The sequence below is a fragment of the Pseudophryne corroboree genome, chromosome 1 (genome assembly GCF_028390025.1).
Source record: "Pseudophryne corroboree isolate aPseCor3 chromosome 1, aPseCor3.hap2, whole genome shotgun sequence".
Taxonomy (NCBI): domain Eukaryota; kingdom Metazoa; phylum Chordata; class Amphibia; order Anura; family Myobatrachidae; genus Pseudophryne; species Pseudophryne corroboree.
The window spans coordinates 312,568,605-312,596,059 of record NC_086444.1 but is presented as its reverse complement, the minus strand read 5'-3'; the positions used below and the strand labels follow the sequence as shown (position 1 = coordinate 312,596,059).

Here is a 27,455-nt window from a genome sequence, read left to right as displayed (position 1 = left end):
AATCCAAAACATCTGGGGGACTTGGTCTTCCCAATCTTAGGGTCTATTATATAGCGGCTCAACTTGCGCATTTAGTTAGTTGGGTACAGGACACTGGTGGGCTTCCTGGGCGAGCAGGTGGGGCCCTTCTTTTCTCCTTTACTTTATCTGCTTTCTGGACTGTATGTCTCTAGTCTGCCTCCATTTCTCAGGCAAGCTCTACTGATCTAGCAACATGCACATACTTTTTTTGAGTGGTCCGGTTATGATGCGGATTCCCCACTGTAGCACAATGCTTCATATTCTGAACTGCTTAAAATTTCAACAGACAATACAGTATATGGTTGTTGAAGGGCTTTACTACTTTAGGTCAATTATACAGTGAAGGAATGTTTAAATCATTTAATCGACTACAGAGTGAGTTTAATATTCCTCATAGTGCCTTTTTTCTATATTTACAAATAAGACATGCAATCCAAACTCAGTTTTCACGCACTGACCCTGTGCTGTCACCTTCACCTGTTAAATCAATGTTATTGAATCTGGGTTCTGTTTCCAGTATCTATACCCAGATCTATACCCAGATTAATAATAATTTGTTTCCGAACCAGCTTGTCCCTCTGAAATTGAAATGGGAAATAGATATAGGCCCATTATCAAACGAGCATTGGATTCAGATTCTAGGATCCCTTCGGTATACTACTCCTTGTGTTCGTTATCAGCAAATATATTTCTATATCCTACATAGAGCAGTAGCGTCACAACGTGGGTGCGGCCCGCACCCGGGTGTTACCCTCTGAGGGGTGACACCAAAGTGCCGGCTCCTGCTCAGTGACAGGAGCTGGATGCTGCAACCCGGCTCCTGTCACAGTGCAGAAGCCAGCACTGCAGATTCAGCAGTCTCCGGGTGAAGGCCGTATCCCCCGACCCACAATGTGCTGAAAACGGGGGTCGGGATGTGAAACCACGCCCCCTTCCGCGAAGCCACGCCCCTTCTGTGAGGCCACGCCCACTTTTCACCCGCGACCGCACCGGGTGTTATAAAAGTAAGTGACGCCTCTGACATAGAGCATATCATACACCTGTGTCTATGAAACGGGCTGGGATTAGATAGGATACTTCTTGCCCTAGGTGCCAAGTGGAAAAAGCTGGATTTTGGCATTTATTGTGGGATTGCCCATTAGTACTCCCCTTTTGGGAGGCGGTATGGAGAGATGTCTTGCAGACAGCTCCCTCTCTACCTGGTTTTAGTACTAGAATATGTTTGGCTTGGATCTAGAGGAGACACATTCTTTAGTGCTATACAGGTATGTCTTGTGCCTCACTACATTGGCCAAGGTCATTATAGCGCGTGTATTGTGTACAAATACTCCACCGTTGATACACAAAAGGAGGGCTTTGGTAGATAACGTAGTCCGGCATGAGAAACATATGTTTACAAAACAGAATGCTATGCATAAATTTCATGATAAATGGGGTAGGTGGTGCGACTCAGGGTTGGGAGGGGAGACGGGAGCTGCGACAACAGTGTAATTATGTATGTGTGTACCTTTTACACGCAGAGCATGTTGTGGTATATCCATGTTCATTCTGATGGTCCAACATATACCTTCGCAGAGGCAAGCACTTATATACGCATATAGATATTTGGGTACAAGATAACTTGTATTGCCTGTACTGGGTCGGCTGGACAAGTGCTGCACATATATTTCTTATTATACGAATTTAAATTGGAAGGTTGTTCTGGCCACTCATGGATGCGGCTTAATTTGGCTGCATAACCAAATGGTGAATGACATAATGTGATTGTTACTGTTTAATGTCGGTATTTTGTGTTTTGTTTTTTGTATTGAAATTTTCAATAAAGAATACGCAATTTTAAAAAAACAAATACTGACACAGTGCTTCTGGAAGAATGTCCTTTGGACAGATGAGTCAAAACTGGAGCATGTGTAGAATGGGTCCTGTGAGATCGCATGTAGTGCTCCCAACTGCAGCATGACTGACAGACTGTGGCCATTTGGGGCAAGGGCAGGGGCGGCACTTTTTAAAACGGGGGCTTAATGCCCCATTTTGTGGTGTGGCCAGGCCAGTGGCTGCATCTTCCGACGTAGACTTCCTGGCCCAGTTGAGTGGTTCCCGACCCTCATTCTGAGTAAGCTGAGCCTTACTCATATGGCTGAAGGGTGCGACAGTTGCGACTGATAGTTGCGATGGTGATACGTTGCTGCATCTTTAGACACAGCACTCTGATTGCAGAGTCCTACAGACGCCTCCTGCAGCACTAGCATAATAGTTGTATGGTATTGCGTAGCTGCTTCCCTGCGGCTGTGCAGTATCGTACAACTATGAATCAGGCCCTAAATCATATCGAACATCAATGGAAAGAGCTGAGATATGCAGTCTGGAGAAGGCACCCGTCACACCTGAGACAGCTGGAGCAGTTTGCTCAGGATGTGTGGGCCAAACAACCTGACAGGTACAGTATCCTTATTGAAATCTACAGAAATCGTTTGACTGCAGCAATTGCCTCTAAAGGTTGTGCAGCAAAATATTAGGTTAAGGGTGCCGTCATTTTTGGGCATGCCATTTTAATTTGTTTTATTATTATTATTATTATTATTATTCTCTTGTATCAAATGCAAAGACTGATTTCTATTAAATATGGAAATGTTGGATGATAATTTTGTAAGTTTCCAGTTTTTTTCAGAGAAAAATATGGGATATTCTTTTTTTGGATGGGTACCAACAAATTTGACATGTGTGAGCTTTTCAGGTGCTACACACTAAGGGGTACAAACCGGCTGACGCACAATATATTGTCTGTTCAATTGAACGGCTGATATATTGGCCAGAGAGTACCCAGCATTACAATGCAAGACAATGCAGGACAAGTACATGGTTTATAAACATTGCTGCACCAGCTGTCTTAACACTCAAATAAGCAGCAGGATGGCAGAAACCAAGGGTCAGGTGCCATTGTAGGGAAAATCACATAAGGGAATAGGGTCCAGCTCGTGGTTGGCTTTTATGAAGAAGTGGGTCTTGAGAGCCCGTTTTAAGTTTTGTGGAGAGTTTGACAGTGTATAAATTGTAAAGTGTTTTTGTTTTTTTATTGTGTAAAATGCTTTTTTCCAATATAGTTTTTTTTTTTTTTTTTTTAAATGGTCAAATAACATAAGTAAAAGGCTATTTAAACCTTATTCAGTATAATTTTATTATACTGAATCGGGATTAAATAGCCATAATTTACATAATTTGATTATAATTTATTTTTTTACATTTTTGGAAAATAAGAATTTACTCACCGGTAATTCTGTTTCTCGTAGTCCGTAGTGGATGCTGGGAACTCCGTAAGGACCATGGGGAATAGCGGGCTCCGAAGGAGGCTGGGCACTCTAGAAAGATCTTAGACTACCTGGTGTGCACTGGCTCCTCCCACTATGACCCTCCTCCAAGCCTCAGTTAGGTACTGTGCCCGGACGAGCGTACACAATAAGGAAGGATTTTGAATCCCGGGTAAGACTCATACCAGCCACACCAATCACACCGAACAACTCGTGATATGAAACCCAGTTAACAGTATGAAACGATAGAGCCTCTCAACAGACGGCTCAACAATAACCCGATTTAGTTAACAATAACTATGTACAAGTATTGCAGATAGACCGCACTTGGGATGGGCGCCCAGCATCCACTACGGACTACGAGAAACAGAATTACCGGTGAGTAAATTCTTATTTTCTCTAACGTCCTAGTGGATGCTGGGAACTCCGTAAGGACCATGGGGATTATACCAAAGCTCCCAAACGGGCGGGAGAGTGCGGATGACTCTGCAGCACCGAATGAGAGAACTCCAGGTCCTCCTCAGCCAGGGTATCAAATTTATAGAATTTTGCAAACGTGTTTGCCCCTGACCAAGTAGCTGCTCGGCAAAGTTGTAAAGCCGAGACCCCTCGGGCAGCCGCCCAAGATGAGCCCACCTTCCTTGTGGAATGGGCATTGACAGATTTAGGCTGTGGCAGGCCTGCCACAGTATGTGCAAGCTGAATTGTACTACAAATCCAACGAGCAATAGTCTGCTTAGAAGCAGGAGCACCCAGCTTGTTGGGTGCATATAGGATAAACAGCGAGTCAGATTTTCTGACTCCAGCCGTCCTGGAAACATATATTTGCAGGGCCCTGACAACGTCTAGCAACTTGGAGTCCTCCAAATCCTTAGTAGCCGCAGGCACCACAATAGGCTGGTTCAGGTGAAACGCTGACACCACCTTAGGGAGAAACTGGGGACGAGTCCTCAATCCTGCCCTATCCATATGAAAAATCAGATAAGGGCTTTTACATGATAAAGCCGCCAATTCTGACACTCGCCTGGCTGATGCCAAGGCCAATAACATGACCACTTTCCACGTGAGATATTTCAGATCCACGGTTTTTAGTGGCTCAAACCAATGTGATTTCAAGAAATTCAACATCACGTTGAGATCCCACGGTGCCACAGGAGGCACAAATGGGGGCTGAATATGCAGCACTCCTTTCACAAATGTCTGAACTTCAGGTACTGAAGCTAGTTCCTTTTGAAAGAAAATCGACAGAGCCGAGATCTGTACTTTAATGGAGCCTAGTTTTAGGCCCATATTCACTCCTGCTTGCAGGAAATGTAGAAATCGACCCAGTTGAAATTCCTCTGTTGGGGCCTTTTTGGCCTCGCACCATGCAACATATTTCCGCCATATGCGGTGATAATGTTTTGCCGTAACATCTTTCCTGGCTTTAATAAGCGTAGGAATGACTTCCTCCGGAATGCCCTTTTCCTTCAGGATCCGGCGTTCAACCGCCATGCCGTCAAACGCAGCCGCGGTAAGTCTTGGAACAGGCAGGGGCCCTGCTGTAGCAGGTCCTGTCTGAGCGGCAGGGACCAAGGGTCCTCTGAGATCATCTCTTGAAGTTCCGGGTACCACGCTCTTTTTGGCCAATCCGGAACCACGAGAATTGTGTTTACTCCTCGCTTTCTTATTATTCTCAGTACCTTTGGTATGAGAGGTAGAGGAGGGAACACATATACTGACCGGTACACCCACGGTGTCACTAGGGCGTCCACCGCTATCGCCTGAGGGTCTCTTGACCTGGCGCAATACTTCTCTAGTTTTTTGTTTATGCGGGACGCCATCATGTCCACCTGTGGACGACCCCATTGATTTACAATCATTTTGAAGACTTCTGGATGAAGTCCCCACTCTCCCGGGTGGAGGTCGTGCCTGCTGAGAAAGTCTGCTTCCCAGTTGTCCACTCCCGGGATGAACACTGCTGACAGTGCTAGTACATGATTCTCCGCCCATCGGAGAATTTTTGTGGCTTCTGCCATCGCTGTCCTGCTTCTTGTGCCGCCTTGTCGATTCACATGGGCGACTGCCGTGATGTTGTCTGACTGGATCAGCACCGGCTGGTGTAGAAGCAGGGATTTTGCTTGACTTAGGGCATTGTAAATGGCCCTTAGTTCCAGAATATTTATGTGAAGGGCAGTCTCCTGACTTGACCATAGTCCCTGGAAATTTCTTCCCTTTGTGACTGCCCCCCAGCCCCGTAGGCTGGCATCCGTGGTCACCAGGACCCAGTCCTGTATGCCGAATCTGCGGCCCTCCAGAAGATGAGCACTGTTCAGCCACCACAGAAGAGACACCCTGGTTCGTGGAGACAGGGTTATTAAACGATGCATCTGAAGATGCGATCCGGACCACTTGTCCAACAGGTTCCACTGAAAGATTCTGGCATGGAACCTGCCGAATGGAATTGCTTCGTAAGAAGCTACCATCTTTCCCAGGACCCGCGTGCAGTGATGCACCGATACCTGTTTTGGTTTTAGGAGGTCTCTGACTAGAGAAGACAACTCCCTGGCTTTCTCCTCCGGGAGAAACACTTTTTTCTGGGCCGTGTCCAGAATCATTCCCAGGAACATTAGACGTGTCGTGGGGACCAGCTGTGACTTTGGGATATTCAGAATCCAACCGTGCTGGCTCAGCACTTCCTGAGATAGTGCTACTCCCACTAACAACTGTTCCTTGGATCGTGCCTTTATTAGGAGATCGTCCAAGTATGGGATAATTAAAACTCCCTTTTTTCGAAGGAGTATCATCATTTCCGCCATAACCTTGGTAAATACCCTCGGTGCCGTGGAGAGTCCAAACGGCAGCGTCTGGAATTGGTAATGGCAATCCTGTACCACAAATCTGAGGTACTCCTGGTGAGAATTGTAAATGGGGACATGCAGGTAAGCATCCTTGATGTCCAGGGATACCATGTAATCCCCCTCGTCCAGGCTTGCAATAACCGCCCTGAGCGATTCCATCTTGAACTTGAATTTTTTTATGTATGTGTTCAAGGACTTCAAATTTAGAATGGGTCTCACCGAACCGTCCGGTTTCGGTACCACAAATAGTGTGGAATAGTAACCCCGGCCTTGTTGAAGTAGGGGTACCTTGATTATCACCTGCTGGGAATACAGCTTGTGAATTGCCGCTAGCACTGCCTCCCTGTCTGAGGGAGCAATCGGCAAGGCGGATTTTAGGAAACGGCGGGGTGGAATCGCCTCGAATTCCAGCCTGTATCCCTGAGATACTATTTGAAGGATCCAGGGATCTACCTGTGAGCGAACCCACTGATCGCTGAAATTCCTGAGGCGGGCCCCCACCGTACCTGGCTCCGCTTGTGAAGCCCCACCGTCATGCGGCGGACTTGGAAGAGGAAGCGGGGGAGGACTTTTGTTCCTGGGAACCTGCTGTTTGCTGCAGCCTTTTTCCCCTGCCTCTGCCTCTAGACAGAAAAGACCCTCCTTTTCCCCGCTTATTTTTCTGGGATCGAAAGGACTGAACCTGATAAAATGGCGCCTTCTTAGGCTGTGAGGGGACATGGGGTAAAAATGCTGACTTCCCAGACGTTGCTGTGGAAACTAGGTCGGAGAGACCATCCCCAAATAATTCCTCCCCTTTATAAGGCAAAACTTCCATGTGCCTTTTGGAATCTGCATCTCCAGTCCACTGGCGAGTCCATAAGCATCTCCTAGCAGAGATAGATAGTGCACTTACTTTAGATGCCAGCCGGCAGATTTCCCTCTGTGCATCTCTCATGTATAAGACTGAGTCTTTGATATGGTCAATTGTTAACAGGATCGTGTCTCTGTCTAGTGTGTCAATATTTTCTGACAGGTTATCTGACCATGCAGCGGCAGCACTGCACATCCAAGCTGACGCAATTGCTGGTCTGAGTATAATGCCTGAGTGTGTATATACAGACTTCAGGATCGCCTCCTGCCTTCTATCAGCAGGTTCCTTAAGGGCGGCCGTATCCTGGGACGGTAGTGCCACCTTTTTTGACAAACGTGTGAGCGCTTTATCCACCCTCGGGGGTGTTTCCCAACGTAACCTATCCTCTGGCGGGAAAGGGAACGCCATTAGTAATTTCTTAGGAATCACCAATTTCTTATCAGGGGAAGCCCACGCTTCTTCACACACTTCATTTAATTCATCTGACGGGGGAAAAACTACAGGTAGTTTTTTCTCCCCAAACATAATACCCTTTTTTGTGGTACCTGGATGTAAATCAGAAATATTTAACACCTCTTTCATTGCCTCAATCATGCAGCGAATGGCCTTAACGGGCATTAAATTTGACTCATCGTCGTCGACACTGGCGTCAGTATCCGTGTCGACATCTACTTGTGCCACCTGAGATAACGGGCGTTTTAGAGCCCCTGATGACTTTTGAGACCCTTGGACCGGCACGAGCTGAAGACTCGGCTGTCCCACAGTCGGCATGTCGTCAAATTTTTTATGTAAGGAGTCTATACGTGCACTCATTTCTTGCCATAATACCATCCACTCCGGTGTCTGCCCCGCAGGGGGTGACATCTCTGCTAAAGGCATCTGCTCCCCCTCCACATCATTATCCTCCTCAAACATGTCGACACAGCCGTACCGACACACTCCACACACACAGGGAATGCTCAAATAGAGGACAGGACCCACAAAAGCCCTTTGGGGGGACAGAGTAAGAGTATGCCAGCACACACCAGAGCGCTATATATATACAGGGACTAACTGAGTTATGTCCCTAATAGCTGCTTATACTGTATACAGTGCCAATTTAGTGCCCCCCCTCTCTTTTTCCCTCTTACTGTATTGTAGAAATGCAGGGAAGAGCCAGGGAGCTTCCTTCCAGCCGAGCTGTGAGGGAAAAATGGCGCCAGTGTGCTGAGGAGATAGGCTCCGCCCCTTTTTCGCGGCCTATTCTCCCGCTTATTTTGGGATTCTGGCAGGGGTATTTACCTCATATATAGCCCCAGGGGCTATATATTGAGGTATTTTAGCCAGCCAAGGTGTTTTTATTGCTGCCTCAGAGCGCCCCCCCCCCAGCGCTCTGCACCCTCAGTGACCGGAGTGTGAAGTGTGTATGAGGAGCAATGGCGCACAGCTGCAGTGCTGTGCGCTACCTTGGTGAAGACAGGATGTCTTCATGCCGCCGATTTTCCGGACCATCTTCCTGCTTCTGGCTCTGTAAGGGGGACGGCGGCGCGGCTCCGGGACCGAACATCAAGGCTGGGCCTGCGGTCGATCCCTCTGGAGCTAATGGTGTCCAGTAGCCTAAGAAGCCCAATCCGGCTGCAAGCAGGCGAGTTCGCTTCTTCTCCCCTTAGTCCCTCGCTGCAGTGAGCCTGTTGCCAGCAGGTCTCACTGAAAAAAAAAAAAAATTCTAAGACTATAACTTTCTAAGAGCTCAGGAGAGCCCCTAGTGTGCATCCAACCTCGGCCGGGCACGAAATCTAACTGAGGCTTGGAGGAGGGTCATAGTGGGAGGAGCCAGTGCACACCAGGTAGTCTAAGATCTTTCTAGAGTGCCCAGCCTCCTTCGGAGCCCGCTATTCCCCATGGTCCTTACGGAGTTCCCAGCATCCACTAGGACGTTAGAGAAAAAATATTAGCTACTTAATACCACTTTCACACAGAAAGAGGTGGAGAACCCAGCTTTTACCTGGCATTTGAAGCACAGGTGGTTGTTTTTTTTTTTTTTTGGGGGGGGGGGGGGGTCAAGATGCCTGCTGTCGGTATCCTGTCAATCGGAATACCGACGCCGGAATCTCGACACCTGCCACAACACCGATGCCGGAATCCCGGAAAGGTCAGGACACCGACAGCGGAATCCCAGACAGCTGGCATCCTGACCGTGAGTATAGTGGGAGGGTTAGATTTAGGGATGGGGGTTTGGTATAGTAGGCACCAGCCTGGGAGGTTAGAGTTAGGCTGTGGGAGGGGAGAGGTTAGGGTTAGGCTGAAGAGCGGGGGGGAGCCTCACTAGGGGGTGGTCAGGTTTAGGCACTAAAGGCGGAGGGTTAGGTTTAGGCTGTGGGAACGGGGGGGGGGGGGGGGGGGGTAGGTTTAGGCACCAAAGGGAGAGGGGTAGTGGAGAGCGGAGCACATAGATAGGATAGCTCACCCGTCGGTATTTCAATTGTCGGGATGCCGGCATAGGTATACTGAGCAACGGCCGTCCGATGCCGGTAAATCATCCTAAATCCAGTCAAAATATCTGCAAGTCAGAGGAGTATGTACTTTACCCTGATTGTAGGGAATTATTTTCTTTGTAGATATAAGCAGGATGTTCTTAGAAATGCACAAATTGTGTAGAACTGCACTCTAGATTAAACCCTGCATTAAAATAAATATGAGGGAAGAAATTATGGTATCTTTGGTGATGCGAAAATATGAGGAGTTGGGCAGACGTTGATGAACCAGTGAGATGGAGAAGGCAAATTTAGAGAGGTGTTTTTTGTACTGGTGGGCGCACAGTATTTACAGTATTTTACTCCCTCAAAAGCACCCGATATATATATGGATAGTGTACATGCTCTTGTGTATTGGTTCAGCTACCACAGTATGCAGGTGACAGCTTCCTTTTTCTGTGCATTTATCTGCTAATCATTTTATTACCTTTTTCTCTGTGAATTTACATTAGATGAGTTTCTATAGAGCTTTTGATATAGAGGTAGTAATGTTGCCTGGTGAAATGAAAGAAAATTATTTTTATATTTTACCTCCAGTGTCACCAAACCAGATCAGTGGAGATCAACAGGATAAGAGCAAGAAGAATTCTTCAAGGAAAAATTGATGTTTTCTATAAAGGAGAAAGTAGTGATATCCACAAGCACAAAGAAGAGGCAGAAAGAAAAAAACAAGAAAAAAGGAAAAAAGCCAAGGACAATTTAGAAAAGAAAAAACATTTCAAAGAGATGCAGCACTTAGAAAGCAAGGAATAATAGATCTTGTAACCACAGGTGTGCATATAATGAATGGACTGGTCTCCCACAACATGAGATCTCTGTCTTGTGTAAAAACTTTGATTACTGTTGCAGATCATACTTTGATCTAATACAGAGACACCTATTTTAAGGTGGTTAGAAAGAATATGTTTATTGAAAAGATAGTGGGGGGTTTTTGGCCCAGGTATTTCTGTTAGAGAGAAGTGAAAATAGTGAAATATCATTGGAATGCCATTACTGTAAAAGTATCTTAAAGCCCATACACACTAGACGAGAAAGTAAAAGATCTCGCTCAGAAGGGCCAATCTGAGCGAGATCTTTTACAATCTTGTCTAGTGTGTACACTCAATGTTGCGCATCGTTAACAAATGCCCTCCCTCGTCTGAACATGTACAGATGAGGGAGGTCCTCGTTAACAACGGCCATGCTAAAGATAGAGCATGGCCGTCGCTCCCTTCCCCGACGGCATCGGCAAGTGTGTATACACTTGCCGATGCTGGCAACCCGCCGCAGCCAATATCTATATTATATATATCTATATATATACTGGCTTACTCCATATTATATTGGTGCTCTCCTAAAAGAGTGTACTGTATTTAGTTTGTTTTTTGTGTTTTTTCTTATAAACCGTTTTAATAAATATATTTAAATATAATCAGACTAATGCATTCTCCTTGGTCTTGTGGAAGATTTGATCATTCTTAAAGACAATATACTAATGAGTAAGTACTATGTTGGCTAGTTCATGGCCAATGAGTGTTCGAACGGGTTGTATTCATTGTGTAGTGGTTTCCCCATCATTTTGGCACCTATCTATGGATTAAATCAGCTTGACAGACATGGTGGGCTTTAGCAAGTACCTAGTGCTGTCTCCTGGGGCTTCGTTCCACTGACTCCTATCTGTTTCCTTTATCGGCTTTGATGTTCTGTACAGGGATGGGGCCGCGGCTCTGTTCAATATTTATACCTGCGGTCAGGCGATTGATGACATAATTGTGGGCGTCAGGTTTGAATGCTGTGCCTATAAAACCCGGACTCTAAGAAGAGATAGTTGCTAGAGTATTAGGCTGCTCACCTAGTCTAGACTCTAGCAGTACTGTGCATCCACTACTAACAGATCTACGTATCTCTAAGCTGTTTATCCTTACATCCCTTGGCTCTTATCCTTTGTTCCTGTGTATGACCTCAGCTTGTAAACCACACTCCTTTAATCTTAATATTTTTGCTCATATGCTTGAGCTCCACGTAATGAGCTCTGCGATGTGACCGCTCTCCAGACTGCAATGCTAGGAACCACCTGAAAGGGCTGCGACCTGCGTGCCAGTTGCAGCTAATTGAATACCATTGGTACATTAGACTCCATGTCCTTGTTAACTGGCTGTATATCGATCTTAACTGGTAAAACAAATCCATTTATCTACTGTGAAATCGTGACAGCCTGTGGTTTTGTTTTTTTTCGCTCTCTCTTCTGTGTAGTTTTCTTGGGTTACACCTGGCAGGCAAGGGCTCTTTAGTGTATCACACTGACTCTACAGGTAGGCATGAAATCTCTTTGAAGCAATTGGAATAGTTTCCTTAAATTATGCTCTTCAATTTTTAATTGTGTATGCAAAACCATTTAGTTTCACTTATGTTACTAAAATGCTACGATTATACCGAGATGTTAGGTATGAACCTATTAATAATGGTCCATTATAACTGGTTCGCTTATGTAGACATTTGTAACTCTGTAGTAAATTGTTATGTAACAGGCATTATTAACTGGCCAGGTTTTGTCAGCAATTCAATTCATTTGATGGAATTTAGCTCCCAGGCTAGGTGTCCGGGAGCTATTCAATTACTTCCCTCAACAGACACTTTTCCCTGCGATAGTGCCCGGGATTATCTGTATGACGTTGCAGCTCACGGGCGAAGTGCCAGGTGTGATGCAGCTGTCTGGTCACGGTTAGCACCGAAGCTCTACTTAATGCAGATTTCTGCTCGCACCTCAGGAGGGTACAAACACAAATCTGCAATAAGTGCAGCCTTGGGACTAGTCGTGGGAAGTAATTGAATAGCTCATGGTGTATTTAGCCTGGGAAATAAAATACCCACAAATTGACTTGCCCGCAAAGAAACATTTTTTAAATTGAGATTTATTATGAGGGCAGAACCTTATCTAAATACTGATAAACATTGTGAAATATATGTAAAACCAGAATACATTAATTCAAATCGTTAGTGAAAATAAGCTTTATTACATCAAGTAATAAATACATACAAAGATGCAAATAGTTAGACTCCGTCATTTTTCTCCACCGACACTTACAGCCTAATATGAATAAGTATTAATAACCATAAGTTAGATCTGTAAATCCACCTATAGAAAAGTAATTGTGCCCTTTTCAAGTCAAGGAACACATGCATGTTGAATGGTTAGCAAAGCATTTACAGACATGCAGATGCATAGGTCAATGATACAAACCTCTTAAAACAAAACTGAGTATAAATTGTCAATGGTATATCATGTCATTAATTGTTTTTGGGGGGGAAAAAGTCACTTTATTTCAGATGCTGTAGCAACATCAAATGTCAGTGACAGATCTGAACTTAAGACTTAAATAACTCCAGACTGATTTCCTAATTGTATATACAAATGTCAAGGTCTTAAAGTACTGGAAGTTGATTTATTTTTTTAAGAGTAATACGGGATTGCATTACTTTAGTTAATTACAGAAACTTATTAACAAAGGAAAACATGCATTCTTCTTGTAAAACCATCACAAGTTATTAAGCATTTAGTTCTAATGCATAAAAGTTGGTAGAACCTGGATATTAATGTACAAGAAAGATAAACAAAATATATTGTAGCTTATGATGCAAGGTCTCAGGAATTCCCTTGGACTCTTAGAAAGAGTCTACACTACTTTATTATATATGGAAATTCTGTTTTGTAATAAAAATTGCATCTTGTGTTTAGCAGCTTTACAGTACATGAGTGAAATCACAAAAAGTTATGTGATCCCCACTGGCTAAATATTTAGAAAGACTGCCCTGAAGGTTTATAAAATCCGGAAATAGCTTTGTATGCTTCAGAGAAGGTGGGATTTGGCATAGCTAGGATCTGGCGTTGCGCTCTGTCTCAGCCAAACATTCTCGTACCAAACCTCTTGCGTGAATAATTCCTGAGGAAAAATTATGTTTTATTAGCAAGATATGAAAAAGGTTCAGCAAAATCCAGTTATATCAGTATTTCTTATGGCTGTAGATCTGAATATCCTTTTCTGGTTATATTAGTTAAGACATGTCCACTAAAAGATCTGTCCTGCCCTTCCTAGATAGTGGAGCTCCTTCCGTGGTTTCCTCTTCCACCATTGTGGACAAAATGGGGTCTCCACAAAGATGGCTCCGATGTGCACAGCTGTACACATGGAGTGCCCTTTTGGCTCCAACTGAGTCATGCCTCTGATTCACTATTCCAACATATTAAGTATAAAAGTTTCAGTGCTAATTATCATTGCTGCAGACATTCATATTGGTGTGAAACAGCTGTGGCATTTCCAATCAATGGGCTCAATTCAATGCAGCGGATTGTATAGCGACTGAAGGGAGGGAGCTATTCAATTCAGCGCCATGCTAAGCTGAAGAATGCCCGTAACTCGCAGACTAAACAGGGTGTTTAGGTGTGAGAATGAGCATTCTCCATCTAAAGTGCCCACAGTGATGCTGTTTTGTCCACGCTGCGGCACAAAACAGCATCACGGACCTAAATTTTGTTGGATTTCTGCTCAAAGAAATACTCTAGCCGGGGATGACGACAGACTGAATTGAATAGCTCCGGGAGCTCCCTCCTGGCGCTATTCAATCCCTGCTGTATTGAATTGAGCCCATTGTCATGTAACTGGGCAGCTTAGTACATAAATCTTTTTCTAATGGGCAAAACCATGTTGCACTGCGGGTGGAGCAGATACGACGTGTAGAGAGAGTTAGATTTGGGTGGCTTATATTGTTTCTGTGCAGGGTAAATACTGGCTGCTTTATTTTTACACTGCAATTTAGATTTCAGTTTGAACACACTCCACCCAAATCTAACTCTCTCTGCACATGTTACACCTGCCCCACCTGCACTGCACATGGGGGGTAATTCTGAGTTGATCGCAGCAGGAAATTTTTTAGCAGTTGGGCAAAACCATGTGCACTGCAGGTGGGGCAGATATAACATTTGCAGAGAGAGTTAGATTTGGGTGGGTTATTTTGTTTCTGTGCAGGGTAAATACTGGCTGCTTTATTTTAACACTGCAATTTAGATTTCAGTTTGAACACACCCCACCCAAATCTAACTCTCTGCAAATGTTATATCTACCACACCTGCAGTGCAAATGGTTTTTCCCAACTGCTAAAATATTTGCTGCTGCGATCAACTCAGAATTAGGCCCTTGGTTTTGACCATTAGAGAAAAAAGCTTGCTGTTGCGATCAAGTCTGAATTAGGCCCATAGTATTAAAATAAGATTTTACTTACCGATAAATCTATTTCTCATAGTCCGTAGTGGATGCTGGGGACTCCGTCAGGACCATGGGGAATAGCGGCTCCGCAGGAGACAGGGCACAAAAGCAAGCTTTTAGGATCACATGGTGTGTACTGGCTCCTCCCCCTATGACCCTCCTCCAAGCCTCAGTTAGGTACTGTGCCCGGACGAGCGTACACAATAAGGAAGGATCTTGAATCCCGGGTAAGACTCATACCAGCCACACCAATCACACCGTACAACTTGTGATTTGAACCCAGTTAACAGTATGATAACAATGAAGTAGCCTCTAAAAAAGATGGCTCACAACAATAATAACCCGATTTTTTTGTAACAATAACTATGTACAAGTAATGCAGACAATCCACACTTGGGATGGGCGCCCAGCATCCACTACGGACTATGAGAAATAGATTTATCGGTAAGTAAAATCTTATTTTCTCTAACGTCCTAGTGGATGCTGGGGACTCCGTCAGGACCATGGGGATTATACCAAAGCTCCCAAACGGGCGGGAGAGTGCGGATGACTCTGCAGCACCGAATGAGAGAACTCCAGGTCCTCCTCAGCCAGGGTATCAAATTTGTAGAATTTAGCAAACGTGTTTGCCCCTGACCAAGTAGCTGCTCGGCAAAGTTGTAAAGCCGAGACCCCTCGGGCAGCCGCCCAAGATGAGCCCACCTTCCTTGTGGAATGGGCATTTACATATTTTGGCTGTGGCAGGCCTGCCACAGAATGTGCAAGCTGAATTGTACTACAAATCCAACGAGCAATAGTCTGCTTAGAAGCAGGAGCACCCAGCTTTTTGGGTGCCTACAATATAAACAGCAAGTCAGACTTTCTGACTCCAGCCGTCCTGGAATTATATATATATATATATATATATATATATATATTTTCAGGGCCCTGACAACGTCTAGCAACTTGGAGTCCTCCAAGTCCCTAGTAGCCGCAGGCACCACAATAGGTTGTTTCAGGTGAAACGCTGACACCACCTTAGGAAGAAACTGGGGACGAGTCCGCAGTTCTGCCCTGTCCGAATGGAAAATCAAATATGGGCTTTTGTAAGACAAAGCCGCCAATTTTGACAATCGCCTGGCCGAGGCCAGGGCCAACAGCATGGTCACTTTCCATGTGAGATATTTCAAATCCACAGATTTGAGTGGTTCAAACCAATATGATTTTGAGGAATCCCAACACTACGTTGAGATCCCACGGTGCCACTGGAGGCACACAAGGGCTGTATATGCAATACTCCCTTGACAAACGTCTGGACTTCAGGAACTGAAGCCAATTCTTTTTTGGAAGAAAATCTATAGGGCCGAAACTTGAACCTTAATGGACCCCAATTTGAGGCTCATAGACACTCCTGTTTGCAGGAAGTGCAGAAATCGACCTAGTTGAAATTTTTTCGTGGGGCCTTCCTGGCCTCACCCACGCAACATATTTTTACCACATGTGGTGATAACGTTGTGCGGTCACCTCCTTCCTGGCTTTGACCAGGGTAGGTATGACCTCTTCCGGAATGCCTTTTCCCTTAGGATCCGGCGTTCAAACCGCCATGCCGTCAAACGCAGTCGCGGTAAGTCTTGGAACAGACAAGGTCCCTGCTGGAGCAGGTCCTTTCTTAAAGGCCGATGCCACGGTTCCTCTTGGAACAGACATGGTACTTGCTGAAAGCAAATCCCTTCTTAGCTCCCGAGGCCATTAGTCCTCTGTGAGCATCTCTTGAAGTTCCGGTTACCAAGTCCCTCTTGGCCAATCCGGAGCCACGAGTATAGTTCTTACTCCTCTATGTCTTTTAATTCTCAATACCTTGGTTATGAGAAGCAGAGGAGGGAACACATACACCGACTGTTACACCCACGGTGTTACCAGGACGTCCACAGCTATCGCCTGAAGGTCTCGTGACCTGGCGCAATACCTGTCCCATTTTTTGTTCGGGCGGGACGCCATCATGTCCACCTTTGGTCTTTCCCAACGGTTCCCAATCATGCGGAAAACTTCCCGATGAAGTTCCCACTCTCCCGGGTGGAGGTCGTGCCTGCTGAGGAAGTCTGCTTCCCAGTCGTCCACTCCCGGAATGAACACTGCTGACAGTGCTATCACATGATTTTCCGCCTAGCGAAAAATCCTTGCAGTTTTGCCACTGCCCTCCTGCTTCTTGTGCCGCCCTTTCTGTTTACGTGGGCGACTGCCGTGATGTTATCCCACTGGATCAATACCGGCTGACCTTGAAGCAGAGGTCTTGCTAAGCTTAGAGCATTATAAATTTGCTCTTAGCTCCAGTATATTTATGTGGAGAGAATTCTCCAGACTTGATCACACTCCTTGTGTGACTGCTCCCCAGCCTCTCAGGCTGGCCTCCGTGGTCACGAGCATCCAATCCTGAATGCCGAATCTGCGGCCCTCTAGAAGATGAGCACTCTGTAATCACCACAGGAGAGACACCCTTGTCCTTGGATATAGGGTTATCCGCTGATGCATCTGAAGATGCGATCCGGACCATTTGTCCAGCAGATCCCACTGAAGAGTTCTTGCGTGAAATCTGCCGAATGGAAGCGCTTCGTAATAAGCCACCATTTTTTACCAGGACTCTTGTGCAATGATGCACTGACACTTTTCCTGGTTTTAGGAGGATCCCGATTAGCTCGGATAACTCCCTGGCTTTCTCCTCTGGGAGAAACACCTTTTCCTGGACTGTGTCCAAAATCATCCTTAGGACCAGCAGACGTGTCGTCGGAACAACTGCGGTTTTGGAATATTTAGAATCCACCCGTGCTGTCGTAGAACTACTTGAGATAGTGCTACTCCGACCTCCAACTGTTCTCTGGACCTTGTTCTTATCAGGAGGTCGTCCATTTTCTTTGAAGACGAATCCTCCTTTCGGTCATTACCTTGGTAAGGACCCCGGGGTGCCTTGGACAATCCAACGGCATCGTCTTGAAACTGATAGACAGTTCTGTACCACGAACTTGAGGTACCCTTGGTGAGAAAAGGCAAATTTTGGGACATGGAGGTAAGCATCCCTGATGTCCCGGGACACCATATAGTCCCCTTGTTCTTTGCTATCACTGCTCTGAGTGACTCTATCTGGATTTGAACCCTTGTAAGTGTTCAAATTTTTCAGATTTAGAATAGGTCTCACCTAGCCTTCAGTACCACCATATAGTGTGGAGTAATACCCCTTTCCTTGTTGTCGGAGGGGTAATTTTATTATCACCTGCTGGGAATACAGCTTGTGAATTGTTTTCAATACTGCCTCCCTGTCGGAGGGAGACATTGGTACAGCAGACTACAGGAACTTGCGAGGGGGGAAACCTCTCGACATTCCAATCTGTACCCCTTGGATACTACTTGTAGGATCCAGGGGTCCTGTACGGTCCCAGCGTCATGCTGAGAACTTGGTAGAAGCGGTGGAGGGCTTCTGTTCCTGGGAATGGGCTGCCTGCTGCAGTCTTCTTCCCTTTCCTCTATCCCTGGGCAGATATGACTCTTATAGGGACGAAAGGACTGAGGCTGAAAAGACGGTGTCTTTTTCTGCAGAGATGTGACTTAGGGTAAAAAACGGTGGATTTTCCAGCAGTTGCCCTGGCCACCAGGTCCCATGGACCGACCCCAAATAACTCCTCCCCTTTATACGGCAATACATCTTTGTGCCGTTTGGAATCTGCATCACCTGACCACTGTCGTGTCCATAAACATCTTCTTGCAGATATGGACATCGCATTTACTCTTGATGCCAGAGTGCAAATATCCCTCTGCGCATCTCGCATATATAGAAATGCATCCTTTAAATGCTCTATAGTCAATAAAATACTGTCCCTGTCAAAGGTATCAGTATTTTTAGTCAGGGAATCTGACCAAGCCACCTCAGCTCTGCACATCCAGGCTGAGGCGATCGCTGGTCGCAGTATAACACCAGCATGTGTGTGTATACTTTTTAGGATATTTTTCAGCCTCCTATCAGCTGGCTCCTTAAGTACGGCCCTATCCGTAGATGGTACCGCCACTTGTTCTGATAAGCGTGTGAGCGCCTTATCCACCCTGAGGGGTGTTTCCCACCGCGCCTTAACTTCTGGCGGGAAAGGGTATACCGCCAATAATTTTCTATCGGGGGAAACCCACGCATCATCACACACTTCATTTAATTTATCTGATTCAGGAAAAACTACAGGTAGTTTTTTCACCTCACACATAATACCCTTTTTTGTGGTACTTGGAGTATCAGAAATATGTAACACCTCCTTCATTGCCCTTAACGTGTGGCCCTAAAAGAAAATACGTTTGTTTCTTCACCGTCGACACTGAAATCAGTGTCCGTGTCTGGGTCTGTGTCGACCGACTGAGGTAAATGGGCATTTTACAGCCCCTGACGGTGTTTGAGACGCCTGGACAGATACTAATTTGTTCGCCGGCCCTCTCAGGTCGTCAACCGGCTTGCAGCGTGTTGACATTGTCACGTAATTTCCATAAATAAGCCATCCATTCCGGTGTCGACTCCCTAGAGAGTGACATCACCATTACAGGCAATTTGCTCCGCCTCCTCACCAATATTTTCCTCATACATGTCGACACACACGTACCGACATACAGCACACACATAGGGAATGCTCTGATAGAGGACAGGACCCACTAGCCCTTTGGGGAGACAGAGGGAGAGTTTGCCAGCACACACCAAAAGCGCTATAAATGTATATAAACAACCCTAGAAGGTGTTGTTTACTATATATGCGCTCTTAATATATATATATATCGCCAATTTATGCCCCCCTTCTCTTTGTTACCCTGTTTCTGTAGTGCAGTGCAGGGGAGAGTCCTGGGAGCCTTCCTCACCAGCGGAGCTGAGCAGGAAAATGGCGCTGAGTGCTGAGGAGAATAAGCTCCGCCCCTTTTCCGGCGGGCTTCTTCTCCCGGTTTTTAATAAACTGGCCTGGGTTAAAATACATACATATAGCCTTAATGGCTATATGTGATGTATTTATTTTGCCACTAAAGGTAATTATATTGCTGCCCAGGGCGCCCCCAGCAGCGCCCTGCACCCTCCGTGACTGAGTCAGTGAGCCGTGTGACAACAATGGCGCACAGCTGCAGTGCTGTGCGCTACCTTCATGAAGACTGTGGAGTCTTCTGCCGCCTGTTTTCCGGACCTCCGTTCTGCCGTCTCTTCAGCGTCTGTAAGGGGGATCGGCGGCGCGGCTCCGGGCTGACCTGTGTTCCGACTCCCTCTGGAGCTAAGTGTCCAGTAGCCTAAGACTCCAATCCATCCTGCACGCAGGTGAGTTGGAAATCTCTCCCCTAAGTCCCTCGATGCAGTGATCCTGTTGCCAGCAGGAATCACTGAGATTGAAACCTAAAAAAAAAAACTTTTCTAAACAGCTCTTTAGGAGAGCCACCTAGATTGCACCCTCTCGGACGGGCACAAAAACCTAACTGAGGCTTGGAGGAGGGTCATAGGGGGAGGAGCCAGTACACACCATGTGATCCTAAAAGCTTGCTTTTGTGCCCTGTCTCCTGCGGAGCCGCTATTCCCCATGGTCCTGACGGAGTCCCCAGCATCCACTAGGACGTTAGAGAAAAGAATTTTCTAAAGGAAACTGCCCCTTGATAATGACAAAAAACTCATAGCACTGGAGTCAACCAAAAGAACAAACTATAATGTCCAGTAAAGTTCACCAAAATAAATGAGTGGTTAGCATTTGTCATTTTATTTAAACAAACAAATCAATAAATAAATGCACACCCAAAACTCAGTTATATAATTAGTATATTTTTTAATGTTGCATATACCTAATAGCCCTTTTGTCAAAATTTATTTTAAGATGTCAATCATCAAGATGTTATGCTTAAAGACAGCTTTAAAGGCTAACTTCCTTTTTAAAAGAACATGTCTTAAAGTCATTACTAATGGTATGCCCCCACACTTGGCAATGCCCTCTAGTACCAGGACCTGGCTAAGTTCTTGGTGACCCTAGTTTTGTATGTGCTCCCCTCATCACACCCCAACACAGCATCATGTCCCTGAACACATGGCGTTTAAAAATCCAAGTGTGGCAATATCATGCCGGTAAGTGGCTTCTCTAATGGGCCCTACACACTGGCAGATAACAGTGAACGATATGAACGTTCTCGGTCATTAATCAACGAGAACTCGTTCATATTGTTCAGTGTGGAAGCACCAACGATCAACGGTGCGCGGCCCCGCGCTTGTTCATCGTTGGTGCCGGGTTGTTTATACATGCATGCCAATATGGACAATCTCGTCCATATTAGCTTGCACTCTTATGGAGCCAGGTGACGGGGGGAGTGAAGAAACTTCATTCTTCCCGTCACCTCCACCCGCTGCCGGGTCGCCCATCTGCCATATCGGCCGTCGGGCAGCTCGGCGGTGGATCGCGTGATGTGTAGGGCCCTTTAGCAATGAGCAATTGCATTGTTATTGTTCTAATAAATATGCAAATACAGATGAAACAATTGTTATCTTGGTAGCATGGTACTTGATTTCAGGGTCTTGTTGCAATTTCCTGTGCTACAAAGCATTATTGAACTGTGATAACTACTCCCACTTTTAAATATAATAAAGTGCCGGTGTTCTTAAAATAGAAATGGAAACTTAATATATAGAACTTAGTAACTCTTGTGTTATAGCACATCCTTACCTCGCTTTAGTCTCTCCATTGCGCTTTTACTGCCTGCATAAGTTGGTCTAATTTCTTTACCCAGCTCCTCTATGATGACAAGAAGTTCTGCGTACTTGCTTTGGGGTACTTGATTACTAGTAGTACCCTAAAACAATATAGGAAACAGAAGGTGACAAAGCTGAGAAAACACATAGTATATTATTCCTGCAATGCACATTAATCCCATAAATAGCTATTAGATTGTAAAAAGATTCTATTTCTCATAGTCCGTAGTGGATGCTGGGGACTCCGTAAGGACCATGGGGAATAGCGGCTCCGCAGGAGACTGGGCACATCTAAAGAAAGCTTTAGGACTATCTGGTGTGCACTGGCTCCTCCCCCTATGACCCTCCTCCAAGCCTCAGTTAGGATACTGTGCCCGGACGAGCGTACACAATAAGGAAGGATTTTGAATCCCGGGTAAGACTCATACCAGCCACACCAATCACACCGTACAACTTGTGATCTGAACCCAGTTAACAGCATGATAACAGAGGAGCCTCTAGAAAATATGGCTCACTACAGCAATAACCCGATTTTTTGGTAACAATAACTAAGTACCAGTATTGCAGACAATCCGCACTTGGGATGGGCGCCCAGCATCCACTACGGACTATGAGAAATAGAATTATCGGTAAGTAAATTCTTATTTTCTCTAACGTCCTCAGTGGATGCTGGGGACTCCGTAAGGACCATGGGGATTATACCAAAGCTCCCAAACGGGCGGGAGAGTGCGGATGACTCTGCAGCACCGAATGAGAGAACTCCAGGTCCTCCTCAGCCAGGATATCAATTTTGTAGAATTTTACAAACGTATTTGCTCCTGACCAAGTAGCTGCTCGGCAAAGTTGTAAAGCCGAGACCCCTCGGGCAGCCGCCCAAGATGAGCCCACCTTCCTTGTGGAGTGGGCATTTACAGATTTTTGGCTGTGGCAGAATGTGCAAGCTGAATTGTACTACAAATCCAACGAGCAATAGTCTGCTTAGAAGCAGGAGCACCCAGCTTGTTGGGTGCATACAGGATAAACAGCGAGTCAGATTTCCTGACTCCAGCCGTCCTGGAAACATATATTTTCAGGGCCCTGACAACGTTTAGCAACTTGGAGTCCTCCAAGTCCCTAGTAGCCGCAGGCACCACAAATAGGTTGGTTCAGGTGAAACGCTGAAACCACCTTAGGGAGAAACTTAGGACGAGTCCTCAATTCCGCCCTGTCCGAATGGAAAATCAGATAAGGGCTTTTTTAGGATAAAGCCGCCAATTCTGACACGCGCCTGGGCCAGGCCAGGGCCAACAGCATGACCACTTTCCATGTGAGATATTTTAACTCCACAGATTTAAGTGGTTCAAACCAATGTGACTTTTGGAACCCAAAACTACATTGAGATCCCAAAGTGCCACTGGAGGCACAAAAGGAGGCTGTATATGCAGTACCCCTTTTACAAACGTCTGAACTTCAGGGACTGAAGCTAGTTCTTTTTGGAAGAAAACTGACAGGGCCGAAATTTGAACCTTAATGGACCATAATTTCAGGCCCATAGACACTCCTGTTTGCAGGAAATGTAGGAATCGACCCAGTTGAATTTCCTCCGTCGGGCCTTACTGGCCTCGCACCACGCAACATATTTTCGCCAATTGCGGTGATAATGTTTTTGCGGTTACATCCTTCCTGGCTTTGATCAGGATAGGGATGACTTCATCCGGAATGCCTTTTTTCCTTCAGGATCCGGCGTTCAACCGCCATGCCGTCAAACGCAGCCGCGGTAAGTCTTGGAACAGACAGGGTCCTTGCTGGAGCAGGTCCCTTCTTAGAGGTAGAGGCCACGGATCCTCCGTGAGCATCTCTTGAAGTTCCGGTTACCAAGTCCTTCTTGGCCAATCCGGAGCCACGAATATAGTGCTTACTCCTCTCCATCTTATCAATCTCAGTACCTTGGGTATGAGAGGCAGAGGAGGGAACACATACCCTGACTGGTACACCCACGGTGTTACCAGAGCGTCTACAGCTATTGCCAGAGGGTCCCTGGACCTGGCGCAATACCTGTCGATTTTTTCCCAACGGTTTATAATCATGTGGAAGACTTCTGGGTGAAGTCCCCACTCTCCCGGGTGGAGGTCGTGCTGAGGAAGTCTGCTTCCCAGTTGTCCACTCCCGGAATGAATACTGCCGACAGTGCTATCACATGATTTTCCGCCCAGCGAAGAATCCTTGCAGCTTCTGCCATTGCCCTCCTGCTTCTTGTGCCACCCTGTCTGTTTACGTGGGTGACTGCCGTGATGTTGTCCGACTGGATCAACACCGGCTGACCTTGAAGCAGAGGTCTTGCTAAGCTTAGAGCATTGTAAATGTCCCTTAGCTTCAGGATATTTAAGTGAAGTGAGTTCTCCAGGCTTGACCATAAGCCCTGGATATTCCTTCCCTGTGTGACTGCTCCCCAGCCTCGCAGGCTGGCATCCGTGGTCACCAGGACCCAGTCCTGAATGCCGAATCTGCGGCCCTCTAGAAGATGAGCACTCTGCAACCACCACAGGAGGGACACCCTTGTCCTTGGTGACAGGGTTATCCGCTGATGCATCTGAAGATGCGACCCGGACCATTTGTCCAGCAGGTCCCACTGGAAAGTTCTTGCGTGGAATCTGCCGAATGGGATTGCTTCGTAGGAAGCCACCATTTTACCCAGAACCCTTGTGCATTGATGCACTGAGACTTGGCTCGGTTTTAGGAGGTTCCTGACTAGCTCGGATAACTCCCTGGCTTTCTCCTCCGGGAGAAACACCTTTTTCTGGACTGTGTCCAGGATCATCCCTAGGAACAGAAGACAAGTCGTCGGAACCAGCTGCGATTTTGGAATATTGAGAATCCAATCGTGCTGCCGCAACACTACCTGAGATAGTGCTACACCGACCTCCAACTGTTCCCTGGATCTTACCCTTATCAGGGAATTGTCCAAGTAAGGGATAACTAAAATTCCCTTCCTTCAAAGGAATATCATCATTTCGGCCATTACCTTGGTAAAGACCCGGGGTGCCGTGGACCATCCATACGGCAGCGTCTGAACTGATAGTGACAGTTCTGTACCATAAACCTGAGGTACCCTTGGTGAGAAGGGTAAATTTTGACATGAAGGTAAGCATCCTTGATGTCCTGAGACATCATGTAGTCCCCTTCTTCCAGGTTCGCAATCACTGCTCTGAGTGACTCAATCTTGAATTTGAACCTCTGTATGTAAGTGTTCAAAGATTTTAGATTTAGAATCGGTCTCACCGAGCCGTCCGGCTTCGGTACCACCACAGTGTGGAATAATACCCCGTTCCCTGTTGCAGGAGGGGTATCTTGATTATCACCTGCTGGGAATACAGCTTGTGAATGGCTTCCAAAACTGTCTCCCTGTCAGAAGGAGACATCGGTAAAGCCGACTTTAGGAAACGGCGAGGGGGAGACGTCTCAAATTCTAATTTGTACCCCTGAGATATCAGGGGTCTACTTGCGAGTGAGCCCACTGCGCGCTGAAATTCATTGAGACGGGCCCCCCACCGTGCCTGATTCTGCTTGTAAAGCCCCAGCGTATACTGAGGGCTTGGCAGAGGCGGGAGAGGGTTTCTGTTCCTGGGAACTGGCTGATTTCTGCAGCCTTTTTCCTCTCCCTCTGTCACGGGGCAGAAATGAGGAACCTTTTGCCCGCTTGTCCACGAAAAGACTGCGCCTGATAATACGGCGTCTTCTCATGTTGAGAGGCGACCTGGGGTACAAACGTGGATTTCCCAGCTGTTGCCGTGGCCACCAGGTCTAAAAGACCGACCCCAAATAACTCCTCCCCTTAATAAGGCAATACTTCCAAATGCCATTTGGAATACGCATCACCTGACCACTGACGTGTCCATAACCCTCTACTGGTAGAAATGGACAACGCACTTACTCTTGATGCCAGTCGGCAAATATTCCGCTGTGCATCACGCATATATAGAAATGCATCTTTCAAATGCTCTATAGGCAAAAATATACTGTCCCTATCTAGGGTATCAATATTTTCAGTCAGGGAATCCGACCACGCCGACCCAGCACTGCACATCCAGGCTGAGGCGATTGCTGGTCGCAGTATAACACCAGTATGTGTGTAAATACATTTTAGGATACCCTCCTGCTTTCTATCAGCAGGATCCTTAAGGGCGGCCATCTCAGGAGAGGTTAGAGCCCTTACAAGCGTGTGAGCGTTTATCCACCCTAGGGGGTGTTTCCCAACGCACCCTAACCTCTGGCGGGAAAGGATATAATGCCAATAACATTTTAGAAATTATCAGTTGTTATCGGGGGAAACCCACGCATCATCACACACCTCATTTAATTTCTCAGATTCAGGAAAACTACAGGTAGTTTTTCCTCACCGAACATAATACCCCTTTTTGGTGGTACTCGTATTATCAGAAATGTGTAAAACATTTTTCATTGCCTCAATCATGTAACGTGTGGCCCTACTGGAAGTCACATTTGTCTCTTCACCGTCGACACTGGAGTCAGTATCCGTGTCGGCGTCTATATCTGCCATCTGAGGTAACGGGCGCTTTAGAGCCCCTGACGGCCTATGAGACGTCTGGACAGGCACAAGCTGAGTAGCCGGCTGTCTCATGTCAACCACTGTCTTTTATACAGAGCTGACACTGTCACGTAATTTCTTCCAACAGTTCATCCACTCAGGTGTCGACCCCCTAGGGGGTGACATCACTATTACAGGCAATCTGCTCCGTCTCCACATCATTTTTCTCCTCATACATGTCGACACAAAAGTACCGACATACAGCACACACACACAGGGAATGCTCTGATAGAGAACAGGACCCCACTAGCCCTTTGGGGAGACAGAGGGAGAGTTTGCCAGCACACACCAGAGCGCTATATATATACAGGGATAACCTTATGGAGCTTCCCTCCAACGGAGCTGGAGGGAAAATGGCGCCAGTGTGCTGAGGAGATAGGCTCCGCCCCCTTCTCGGCGGCCTTATCTTCCCGTTTTTCTGTGTATTCTGGCAGGGATTAAATGCATCCATATAGCCCAGGAGCTATATGTGATGCATTTTTTTGCCATCCAAGGTGTTTTTTATTGCGTCTCAGGGCGCCCCCCCCCCAGCGCCCTGCACCCTCAGTGACCGGAGTGTGAAGTGTGCTGAGAGCAATGGCGCACAGCTGCAGTGCTGTGCGCTACCTTGTTGAAGACAGGACGTCTTCTGCAGCCGATTTTCCGGACCTCTTCTGCCTTCTGGCTCTGTAAGGGGGCCGGCGGCGCGGCTCTGGGACCCATCCAAGCTGGGCCTGTGATCGTCCCTCTGGAGCTAATGTCCAGTAGCCTAAGAAGCCCAATCCACTCTGCACGCAGGTGAGTTCGCTTCTTCTCCCCTTAGTCCCTCGATGCAGTGAGCCTGTTGCCAGCAGGTCTCACTGAAAATAAAAAACCTAAACTAAAACTTTCACTAAGAAGCTCAGGAGAGCCCCTAGTGTGCACCCTTCTCGTTCGGGCACAGAGATCTAACTGAGGCTTGGAGGAGGGTCATAGGGGGAGGAGCCAGTGCACACCAGATAGTCCTAAAGCTTTCTTTAGATGTGCCCAGTCTCCTGCGGAGCCGCTATTCCCCATGGTCCTTACGGAGTCACCAGCATCCACTTAGGACGTTAGAGAAACATACATGTTTTTATTGTTGATACGAGTGAAAGCTACCTTACTTTTTGTTTACATGACACAAACGCCAATAAAGAAACCCTGTGGTAAACTAGGATAAAACCTAATTACATGAATTGTCAAATAATTACTTATACAGGTTGAGTGTCCCATATCCAAATATTCCGAAATACGGACTTTTTTGAGTGAGAGTGAGATAGTGAAACCTTTGTTTTCTGATGGCTTAATGTTCACAAACTTTGTTTAATACACAAAGTTATTAAAAATATTGTATTAAATGACCTTCAGGCTGTGTGTGTATAAGGTGTATATGAA

At 46.3% G+C, this 27,455-nt stretch overlaps 2 protein-coding genes across 3 annotated transcripts in view; one reads left to right on the top strand and one right to left on the bottom strand.

Moving 5' to 3' along the window:
- MTRFR (mitochondrial translation release factor in rescue) overlaps nucleotides 1–10,943 on the top strand; it is a 62,348-nt gene extending 51,405 nt beyond the window's left edge. For both annotated transcript variants that reach the window (XM_063964509.1, XM_063964508.1), the window contains one exon: nucleotides 10,070–10,943. In XM_063964509.1, coding sequence (XP_063820579.1) covers nucleotides 10,070–10,285 — 216 coding nt within the window. In that variant the 3' untranslated portion in view covers nucleotides 10,286–10,943. The remainder of the gene's footprint in view (nucleotides 1–10,069) is intronic.
- A 1,561-nt stretch (nucleotides 10,944–12,504) lies between these two features.
- The window catches only part of CDK2AP1 (cyclin dependent kinase 2 associated protein 1), a 54,962-nt gene continuing 40,011 nt past the window's right edge, over nucleotides 12,505–27,455 (bottom strand). The window contains exons 3-4 of the mRNA XM_063964510.1: nucleotides 21,453–21,579; nucleotides 12,505–13,452 (exon numbers count right to left, since the gene is read on the bottom strand). Of these exons, the coding sequence (XP_063820580.1) occupies nucleotides 13,385–13,452; nucleotides 21,453–21,579 (195 nt within the window). The 3' untranslated portion in view covers nucleotides 12,505–13,384. The remainder of the gene's footprint in view (nucleotides 13,453–21,452; nucleotides 21,580–27,455) is intronic.